Source organism: Oryctolagus cuniculus, chromosome 7 (assembly GCF_051225735.1).
Source record: "Oryctolagus cuniculus isolate XC-2025 breed Fujian yellow rabbit chromosome 7, ASM5122573v1, whole genome shotgun sequence".
NCBI lineage: Eukaryota > Metazoa > Chordata > Mammalia > Lagomorpha > Leporidae > Oryctolagus > Oryctolagus cuniculus.
In genome coordinates this window covers 120,891,945-120,903,311 of record NC_142873.1, presented here as the reverse complement: position 1 = coordinate 120,903,311, position 11,367 = coordinate 120,891,945, and the positions used below count along the sequence as shown (strand labels likewise).

General features: G+C 47.2%; 1 protein-coding gene across 1 annotated transcript in view; it reads left to right on the top strand.

The window, feature by feature from the left end:
- The first annotated feature begins 7,453 nt into the window (after positions 1 to 7,453).
- Positions 7,454 to 11,367, top strand: part of ZYG11B (zyg-11 family member B, cell cycle regulator) — an 80,427-nt gene continuing 76,513 nt past the window's right edge. Inside the window, exon 1 of the mRNA XM_008265236.5 lies at positions 7,454 to 7,706. Coding sequence (XP_008263458.1) covers positions 7,677 to 7,706 — 30 coding nt within the window. The 5' untranslated portion in view covers positions 7,454 to 7,676. The remainder of the gene's footprint in view (positions 7,707 to 11,367) is intronic.

The following is an 11,367-nucleotide window of genomic DNA, read 5'->3' as shown; positions in this document are numbered from 1 at the left end:
TGAAAAAATTAAAAAAAAAAAAAAAAAAGAATGTTCTTACTGGGATCCGGTGCTTTAGTACAATGGATAACGCTACCATCTGCAACGCTGGCACCATATGGGAACCAGTTCAAGTCCTAGCTGCTCCACTTCCCATCCAGCTCTCTGCTAATGTGCCTGGGAAAGCAGTGGAGGATGGCCCGAGTCCTTGGGCCTCTGTACCCATGTGGGAGACCTCAATGAAGCTCTTGGCTTCTGGTCACGATCTGGCTCAGCCCTGACTGTTGGAGAGTGAACTGGTAGATGGAGGATCTCCATCTCTCTTGCATTCTCTCAATCTCCTTCGCTCTCTGTAATTCTGACTTTCAAACAAATAAATCTTTCAAAGAAAGTTCTTCCTTTCCTTGAACTGGAATCTACTTTCCTGCAGTTCCCCAGTCTCCTTTTGTTTCTGGCTCTACCTCGTAGAACAAGTTGACATTCTCTTTATAATAATAAGAATAGCTATCATTTAGGGATATGAAGGAGTCTTTCAAATTCTGAGAAGTGCAGAGTTCCTGGAGAAATAAATTATAAGCCCTGAATTCACTAAATTAAGCTTTGATTATAATTAGGTTGAAACTAGATGCATAAACTTCAATAGCAGGAATTTAAAAGGACACAAGTGTTTTTGAGAGAGCAAATCACTGCATTAACCATTAACTTCTGTTTACACAGATAAGGTCAAAAAAGGTGCATAATTACATAGCATTTATCTTCGAATTCAACTTAAAGACATACTTACTCTGAATCCTTCCTCATAAAGTTGAGTGTCTATGTTCATCAAAAGAAGTAAAGCTTCCCAATAACCTAAAAAGTTTATTTTAATAGTTCTATGAAATTTCAGTGAGTATTCTTGAGATTAATGCATTGTTACAGAAATTTCATTTGTCAGAATGCTTATTGTAGAAAGCATGTGTTTCCTTAAAGTTGTCAATTCTGTTTGCCAAAGGATGCTGATTATATTCAGCAAGCTTATGATGAGTAACCCCTGATGGAGTTTTCATAATCTCTACAAGAGTAAAAGACTGGGGCCAGTGTATGTATGGCACAGTGGGTAAAGCTGCTGCCTACGAAAGCTGTCATCCCATATCAGAGCGCCAGTTCCAGTCTGGCTGTTCCACATTTGATCCAAGTCCCTGCTAATGCACCTGGGAAAGCAGCAGAAGATGGCCCAAGCCCTTGAACCCCTGTACCCACATGAGTTATTCAGATGGAGTTCCAGGTTCCTGGCTTCTGCCTGGCTCAGCCCAGGGCCCTGTGGCCATTTGGGGGAATGGAAGATGTAGCCAGCAGGTGGAAGATGTCTCTCTCTCTCTCTCTGTCCCTCTCCCTCTGTCCCTCTCCCTTTCAAATACAGATAAATATTTTAAAAATTTGTTTAAAAAAATGAAAGACTGTACATAACCTGACATCCCATTGATAAAGGCATTCCTTACAGTAAAAACTAATCTTACTCACAAAGCAAATAATTGGCTCTAAATTATTCATTTAAAATTTGTATTCTTTTTTAATTAATTAATTTATTTGAAAGGCAGAGTTATATATAGAGAGAAGGAGAGACAGAGAGAGATCTTCCATCTGCTGGTTCACTCCCCAAATGTTCTCAACAGCCAGGGCTGGGCAAAACCGAAACCAGAAGCCAGGAGTTTCCTCTGGGTGTTCCAAGTGGGTGCAGGGTCCCAAGCCTCTGGGCCATCTTCCACTGTTTTCCCATGTGCATTAGCAGGGAGCTGAATCAGAAGTGGGGCAGCCAGGACTTACCACATGGGATGCCAGCTTAACCTGCTGTGCCACAGTGCTGGTCCCTATTAATTTACCTTTAGAGTAGGTAATATATTCTCAGGATTAAAAGAAACCAAAAGATAGAAGAGTCTATTCACTAGGAAAAGTCTTCCTCCTTCCTGTCTCCTGCCATCCAGTTCTCCTCCTAGCAGCAATCACGCAGTCAATGATTGTTGTTGTTAAATTCTTCCAGGGGTATTTCATTAATATATAAGCAATTATGAACCCATGTCACTACTCTTCATTTCATACAGTAATGATAGCATGAAATAAACACACACTGTGGGGCTGGTGCTGTGGCGCAGCAGGTTAAAGCCCTGGCCTGAAGCGTTAGCATCCCATACGGGCTCCGGTTTGTGTTCAGGCTGCTCCTCTTCTGATCCAGCTCTCTGCTATGGCCTGAAAAAGCAGTCAAAGATGGCCCAAGTCCTTGGGCCCCTGCACCCACGTGGGAGATCCGGAAGAAGCTCCTGGCTCCTGGCTTCAGATTGGCGCAGCTCTGGCCGTTGCGGCCATCTTGGGAGTGAACCAGCGGATGGAAGACCTTTCTCTCTCTCTCTCTACCTCTCTCTGAAACTCTGCCTTTCAAATAAAACACACACACACACACACACACACACACACACTGTGTAGGACCTTGCTTTTTCCTTCAACAATAGGTCTGGAAGATCCTTTTGTGTCAGTATACAAGAACTTTCTCATTTTTTTTTTCTGGCTGAAAATTATGCTTTATATGACTATGCTGTTGTTTAACCAGGCCTGGATTAACACACATTCAAGTTGTTTTCAGCCTTTTGTTATTAAAATAAGGCTTGAACATATGCATGCACATTTGTGCAGATTACACTTTTAGAGATAGAACTGCTGGGTGAAAAAGAGTGTGCATTAAAAAATTTGACGGGCAGTGGACCGTTAGTCTGCAGTTGAAAACTCTGTATTCCACATCTGAGTACTTGGATTTAATTCCATGCTCTGGTTCCTGAGTCCATCTTCCTGACACTTCAAACCCTGGGAGACAGCAGTGATGATGGCCCAAGGAACTGGATCCCTGCCTCTCACATGGGAGACCAGGACTACATTTCTAGCTACTGACCCCAGGCCCAGCTCAGCCCTGGCCTTTGCGGGTATTTGGAGAGTGAACCATGGAATGGGAGTTTCTCTCTCTCTCTCTCAAATAAATGAACAAATAAATTAAAATATGATAAATACCACCACCAAGTTATTCCAATTTGTAATCCCACCAGCAAAATAAAGAGTCCCGGTTATATACTGCTCCATTCTTAACCACACAGTGTCTTACCACTCTGATGGCTCTCTGCCAATCTGATAGGTGAAAAATAGTATTTCAAAGAAATTCTAATTTTCATTTCTCTTATTATGAGTAAGGGTGATCATTTAGGAATCATTTCTGCTTCTTGTTCTGTATCAGTTCATATCTTTTGCACATTTCTGCCCTTGGGTTTTTGTGCTTTCTGATTTCAGCTCTTACACAAATATGAAAATTATCCATTTTCCTATAATATGAAATGCAAATATATGTATATAGTCATTTCTCATCTCACTTGCTGTATGGCTGCTTTGCCTTAAGACACTTTTCAGTTCCACATAGCTAAGTTTATCAACCTTCTACAGTAGGTTTTGTTTTGTTCCTAAAAAAAACCTCCTCCCTGTGAGATGATAATAAATTCTTCTATGATTCCTTCCACTATTTTTTGTTTTTTTCTTATTGTTTACATTTTTGTTTTTGACTTAATTGAAATTTATTCTGGTGAATAGCTGTAGATCCCAATTAAAATTTTCTAACTTCTTATCCACTTATTTTTTTAAAGATTTTTATTTATTTATTTATTTTTAATTTTAATTTAATTTTTTTGACAGGCAGAGTGGACAGAGAGAGAGAGACAGAGAGAAAGGTCTTCCTTCCATTGGTTCACTCCCCAAATGGCCACAACAGCTGGAGCTACGCCGATCTGAAGCCAGGAGCCAGGAGCTTCTTTCCTGGTTTCCCACGCAGGTGCAGGTGCCCAAGTACTTGGGCCATCCTCCACTGCCCTCCCGGGCCACAGCAGAGAACTGGACTGGAAGAGGAGCAACGGACTAGAACCCAGCGCCCATATGGGATACCGGCGCTGCAGGCGGAGGATTAACCTAGTGTGCCATTGCGCTGGCCCTTACCCACTTATTTTGACATCAAACAAAAGTCCACTTTTCCTTCCTGATTTGAAATTATACCCTTATCAAATAAAATTCCTATATATATTTGGATATATTTGAGGACTTCCTGTCTTGTTCCGTGGACTACAGATCAGCTGTGGCTCCCATTCTCTCTTTGTGGCAAAACCCTGATTTCTTGTGGTGATTCCCCTCCACTACTACCAGGTCTTTAGGGAAAGATACAGAGAGCGAATCATGACTGGTTTCAGCGAATAACAGCTTTATTCCCTTTGTTATGTATCAGTTTATCCATGGCCAGTAAGATTTGAGGGGAAGCCTTCTAGGAGGCTACCAAGAAAAACAGTAGCCTGTTATTAGGTGATGTTTGGGTGGCAGTTGGATTCCTAAGTCCGAGAGGTCCAGAACAGAGGTGTGATTTTAGGGGGTTCGCTATCACTAAAGTATTGTGATGGGAGAAGACCACTGGAGAGTGAGTGTAAACGGAAAAAGTAACAAGTGTGAGCTTCCAGTGGGAGGGCACTGCAGTGTGTAGGGGTCCGAGAAATGAGGAGCAAACAGGAGCAGCCAGCGAGGGAGCAGGGCCAGGGGAGAGGGGGATGATGTGCTGTGGCTGGTGCTCTTGGTGGGTCGAGTAACCGCGAAACTGGGAATTGAGACATGGATGTCACTGGTGACTGTGACAAGGGCAGTTCAGTGGAGCGATGGAGATGGACACGTAACTGCAGAGGAGCCCACAGAAGATGGCTGGGAGGAGGTCAAGGGCTCCAGTGCAGGACGGGCCACCTGCGTACAGCGTCGGGGCTGTGAGGGAGAGCAGGGGTGCCAGGCTGTGGCTGGAGGGTTGAGACGAGTCAAGAGAGGGTTTATTTCGCTTGTTGTTTCTTTTTTAAGATGGAAGAAATACATTCCTGTTGGATGGTGCTAGGAAAGGAAAGCAAAAGTTTTCCTGAATAACATGTTTCTGAGGAAGGGAATCAGTGTGACACTGAGTAGCTGTGTTCCTCAAACTGTGGTCTACGGGCCACAGACAGTCTGCAAGTCATCTGTCACCAGCCTGCGGCAGAAAGTAAGAGTAAATAACATAACATTTTGAGGTTTTAAGCTTTATTTATTTATTTGAAAGGCAGAGTTACAGAGAGGCACTGGCAGAGAGAGAGAGGTCTTCCATCCGCTGGTTCACTCCCCAGATGGCCACAACGCCGGAGCTGTGCCAATCCGAAGCCAGAAGCCAGAGCTTCCTCCGGGTCTCCCACGCGGGTGAGGGGCCCAAGCACTTGGGCCACCTTCTACTGCTTCTCTAGGTCATAGCAGAGAGCTGGATCAGAGGAGCAGCAGCCCAGATTCGAACCAGCGCCCATATGGTATGCCGTCACTGTACAGCTGGCACCCAAAATTTGAAAGTTATTGGCTCTGATACTAAAAATTCTGGCCAGAATACTGGGATTCATAGAAATGGAAGATAGAACAGTAGAACAGTAATTGCCCAGGGGCTGGGAGGAGGAGGAAATGGATAGAGAGTTTCAGTTTTGCAAGCTGAGAAAAGTTCTGGAGCTGAGTCGTGGTGGTGGCTGCACAGCACTGAGAATGTATTTAATGCCACTGAAGTGCACACTGAACACTGGCTGATGGTAAAACCAAAACCACCACCACCCCAAATGACAAAGGTTTCTGTTTGGTATGTCTGGTTTTAAATTTCATTTTTTATTGTAATTAATTTTTATTGAGCTGTCTGACATTAGCTCAAACACAAATAATTCACTTGTAGTAAGGAAAGGAAGGCAGACTATATGAGTCTATTGAAAATGCATATGCTATGCATGGCTTTCAAAATTTTTAGCACTAAAGTACACTTAGATTTTTTTTAGAGTTAATTAATTGATTTGAATATCAGGATTACAGAGAGAGGGAGAGAGACAGAGAGAGATCTTCTGTCTGCTGGTTCATTCCCCAAATGGCAGGTATGGTGGGGCTAAATCCACCTGGAGTCTCCCACATGGGTGCAGGGGCCCAAGCACTGGGGCCATCTTCTGCTGCTTTCCCAGGTGCATTAGCTGGGAGCTGGATCGGAAGTGGAGCAGCAGGACTTGAACTTATGCCCATGGGGGCCAGTGTTGCAGATGGTGGCTTAGCCTGCTATGCCACGACACCAGCCCCTCCTGAGCTTTTAGAAGCGCCCTTGTAGAAGCAAAGTTAGAAGCTGGTTGGAAGTCATGGTGGGAGATAAGACCTTGCAGAAGTCTTCTTTTTTGGAAACAAAATCATCAGTTTTAAATGAAGATGGAGGGGGAAGGTGGGAGAGTTAAAGAGGGAGATATAAAATAGTTACCTGGTGGGGGGGTAGTATGCTGTGGAGCTGCCGGTAAAGCTGCTGCCTGCAGTGCCGGCATCCCATATGGGCGCCATTTCGAGTCCCGGCTGCTCTACTTCCAATCCAGCTCTCTCCTATGGCCTGGGAAAGCAGCAGAGGATGGCCCAATTCCTTGGGGCCCCTGCACCCACATAGGAGACCCAGAAGAAGCTCCTGGCTTCAGCCTAGCCAAATGGCCCTGGTTGTTGTGGCCATTTGGGGAGTGATAGAAGATATCTCTCCCTACCTTCCCATCTCTCTCTGTAGCTCTGCCTTTCTAATAAAAAACAAAACAAAACACCTTTTTAAAGTTACCTGGGAGGGTGGGACAGTGAGTGAAGCTGGAGAAACATGGCTGCATAGCCAAGTCTTAAAGCCCCTCTGAGAGTAATGCTATCAAATCTAAGGGACTCAGTCGACCAGCGAGCAAGGTTTTGGCATTTTCTCCACCCTCTCCTGTTTTGCTGCTGGTTTAGGTTCGGAGTTGCTCCTGACTATAAAAGAGAGGAGGGAAATGATCGCGGGCGCTCGGGAATGATTTTCAGAGGGGACAACAGACTCTGAGCTGCTTGAGGAAGGATGCTAGGACACAGGGCAGAGTGCGGAGCGAGGAAAAGGGAGCAAGACCAGTGGGTGTTGGGGCTGGGGTGGCAAGGTGTGAGTGAGGAAGGAAGGAGGCTGCGTGGGAGTGTTAGCTGACTGAAATCGAGATTATCCTCCTAGCCGGGTTGCCACTACTGGTGATGAGCGGATCAAAATCTAAGGCACCAGCAGGGGCGTGAGAGGCCGAGGCGGGGTGATCCCTAAAGGAGAGACCAGAGCACTGGAAGAAATCACCTAAGAGAACGTTGAAAACCCTAAGAATCATGACAATAGTAATGAATCGCAGTGAATAAATGTTAAAGAATGATGATGAGTGACACGGGGGTGTATGGGTAACTGCACCGTGTCTGGGTAACTGCCTTCTGTCATGACGTAATATTTAAAGCTCTTACTGTTTTTAAAGGGCCGTTAGGAGGACTCGAGGAGGGAGGTGTGGGCTCCTTTAAGGGCCTGGAAGCCGGTGTGGCCTTACCTCTGCTGAGTCTGCGCACTGAGCTCGGAGGCGGGGCCGAGCTCGGGTTCGCGGGCGAGGGCGGGGCCTCACGGGGGCGGAGTCTGTGCTCCGGCTCAGGCTGCGGCTGCGGCTGCGGCAGCGGCTGCTGCACTTGGAGCTGCCGAGCCGCGGAGGCCGAGGCCTGGGCCGAGCCCCGAGCAGCCGCTCGCCGGAGTCCCCTGGAGCCCCCCGCGCCTGCTCAGCCTGGCGGCGGGCTTGAGTCCCGCCCGCCGCCTCACGCCGGACAGAGGCTGCATGCCGGAGGACCAGGCCAGCGCAGCGATGGTGAGGGAGCGAGGCCTGCCCCAGCTGCAGCCGCGCGCCAGCTTAGCCCCCCGGGCCTGCCCCTCCCTAGCGCTGGCTGCCCTAGCGCTCGGGCGCCCAGCCTGTACTTCGCCCCGGGGTTCCCATCCCGCCCAGCGCTCCCTGTCCACCTGCTGGGGCGCACCCTGTGGGTGACACCCCTCCCTCCCCCCTCCCCGCGATCGCCCCGCAGTGACAGCCTCTTTCGCTTTCCCTTGGCCGCCCCCAGCCCATCATTTCACCCTCCCCGCTTCCCTCGCCCTCCACCTTTGTGCCTCCCTTTTCTGCCGTCTACACTCCCATCGCCGGTCCTCCCTGCTTTGTGTCCTGCCTGGCTGTGCCTGTTGGCTCGCCCGCCCTCCGCGCTTTATCTTCACTGCCCCCTCCTCCCCGTCCCCCTCTGCCATCCGCGCTTCCTCCCCATCGCTCGTCCTCGCGCCCCCCCCCCCCCCCCCGCGGCTGTCCCCACTTCCTGCTCCAGGCGTCGGGGGTCTGAGCAGGAACAATTCCTGGGCTATTGCTTTCCAGTAGCTGTGGGGCGGGCAGAGAGGGACTCCTAGGCTTGCTTCTTCCTGTTCTTTTTTGGAAAAGGGAGAGTGCCTGGAAACCTTAGTAGCTGGAGTCACCGCAAACCCTTAAGGATGGGGTGCGGGCCGGCCGTGCATACCGTGACCTTATCCCTAGCGTTTTAACACAGATCGCTACTCATGTTTTGAAATTCGCTTTTACCTTGTGCATCTTCTGATGTGGAGTTACAGTGTGGGAAGTCTAGAGGACGTTTCTTTACAGGCTTGGCCGCTGTTACTGGGAACAGATGACTCGTTTTTGTTTGGAGGCACCCGTGTGGCAGTCAGATTCTTGCCGTCTCTTCTACAGGGGCTCATGTGGTGGCCCCCTCTGCCTTTTCTTGGGAGGACGTTCATATTTGAAGATTTCCTCCTTCCTGTTTCAAAATGGGTTGAGAATTCTGTTGTTTTTTCATGGAGTTGGGTTACACGTGGTTTGCAGCACATTTATTAAAATCATTGCCCCATCGCATGCAGTGAGCTATGTTTTGGTCTCTGGTAGAGTTAAAGCATTTTAATCAAAACTGAGTCCTGCTACCCATATTCTTCTTAGAGGTTTGTCAGCTTCTGTTTTCCATCTTTTTTTTGGAAAGTGCTTTACATAAAATCATTTAGTCAGTGGACTAGCCCGGAGTCACCAGTTCCTGCATTTTTATTTTCATTTATTTATTTATTTGACAGAGTTACAGAGAGAGGGAGAGAGAGCGATCTTCCATCCGTGGGTTCAGTTCCCAAATGACCACAATGGCCAGAGCAGGGCCAGGCTGAAGCTGGGAGCCAAGAGCTTCTTCCAAGTCTCCCGCGAGGGTAGCAGGGGCCCAGGGACCTGGGCCATCTTCTGTTGCTTTCCATGGGTATTAGCAGGCAGCTGGACTGGAAGTGGAGCAGCGGGATTCAAACTGCTATCAGGTAGCAGCTTTACTTGATATGTCTCAATGCTGGTCCAAGTCCTTGGGGGCCCTGCACCCACATGCTGGCCCCAACTCCTCCATTTTTAGCTTGTCATTCTCCTGTTCTTTTTCACTTCCACACTGGTACTGTTTCTCCCAGTGGCAGCCATTGTGCCTTATTCCTTATTCCCAGTTGTTCAGGCCAAGTGGGGGCTTAAATGATCCATTTTAGGGTCTCATTTTCCCACCGGATAAGTATAAACTTAAACTGAAACTGGAAGCAACCAGTGGACTACAAAGAAAGAATGGGTGTGTGCATCTTATTTTCAGTACAAAAAGGACATTTAGTGAGATGCTGAGGATGCTGTCTTCAGCAGAGACGTGGGCTCGGGTTGCCAGATGTTGGGAGGGGTGAGCGCTCGCACTGAGGGTGAAGGCACGAGCGCGGAGGGCCGCCTGGGAACTCTTCCTTGGGTAGTTAGGATATGACGGTGTCCGTGGTGTCCGTTCGGGTGGGCCTGCAAGACGAATTTGTAAAGGTCGTTCTAGGAAGGAGAAGCTTGCTTCTTTGCAAATGTGAGTAGACAGCAGACAGGAACAGGGATGTGTTACAGGAAGCAGGGTTATCATAAGCACACAAGAATGAGGATGTGTAGTCGGTTAGAAAGACATTGTCTTAGTCTGTCCGGGCTACTGTAATGAAACACCATAAACCCAGTACCTTGTAAACAACAGAAATGGGTTTGTCAGAGTTGGGGCCTGGTGAGGATGCCCTCCCTGGTTTGTCCCTGGTGCCCTCACCTGCGTCCTCAGGGTGCAAGGGGCAAGGCAGCTCCCTGGGGCCTCTTTTCTGAGGGCACCAGTCCTGCTCGTGAAGGATCCGTGCGCCCTCCTGATTCGGTCACACCAAAGTTCCCACCTAATGCCATCACCTTGGGCTCAGGATTTCAAATACGAAATCTGAGGGGCTGCAAACTTTCAGACCACAGCAGACATCCTAAGCACGACTGTGTTTTACATTTTGCCTTCAACTGACTTGAGTTTTCCTTAGTTGTTGAAACAGATGCATGCTGAGTAAGAATGTATGTATGTACAGGAGAGATGAAGGAAAGGCAAAATATTAGGATGTTATTAACTTGGAATTATCTGTAGAGGATGCTTTATTGTTTTCCTTGTGTAATAGGTGTAGTAGGCACTCAATAACTAGAACTTGAATGAGTTTTATAAAACTTTGTATTTAAAAAATTTCAGGTGTTTATTTTGTTGTCTTCTGAATAGTTGAGATGCCTAAGCACTGAACTTTACCATAAATCAGAATCACGGTGTGTGGGTGTGTGTGTGTGTGTGTGTGTGTGTGTGTTTGCTGGTCTCCCTACCTCCACAGTGTGATTCACGAAGTTTGGAGTGGCGCCTGAGAGTTTGCATTTCTAACAAGAACCCTTGGAATGCTGATGTTGCTGCTCTTGGAACTATAATTTGAGAAGCAGTGGCCTAAGGTGGAGGTCTTATTTTCCATTCATCTAGCAATGCTTTTGGAGTGCCGTTGACTGTGTAGGCATTGGGAATATCACAGATATTGAAACAGATGTGGTCCCTGCTTTTTAATACCTTATTTATATTGAATACTTTTAAATATGAAGAGTTTTAGCACATTGTAAATGTGTTAAGCAAGGGGAAACTGTAGCATCATGGGATAGGATTGTCAGGCATAGCTTTGCAGAGGATGTCTTTCAAGTGGAGAACTGAGGGCTTAAATTATTGGAGTTGTTGTTATGGAAAGAGTAACACAGCTAGAAGGAACAGTACATGCAAATAACTTGTGGTTCTCTCTGTTGCCTGCTTAACTCTGACATGTCCTGGATTCTTAACTCAGGGAACTCAGGGAATCCCTATCTGTCCTGTCTAACCCTCAACAACAACTAGACCCCAGTGCTTTCTGTTCTGCAGCTCTTTTCTGGGGACTACATGTCAGCTGGAACATTTGTATTTCTGGCTGTGATTATTTGATTGGAGCCTGTGTCCACCTCCAGAGTATAAAAGTCATTGATACAGGGATGTCTTCTGACCCTCTCATAGGGGCTGGGCATTGTGTTCTTGGCACGGTGGTTACAGTGGTTAAAAAAAGACATGGGGGAGGGAGGGAACAGATAGTAAATAAATATATTAGTCTATAATGATAAGTAGTTA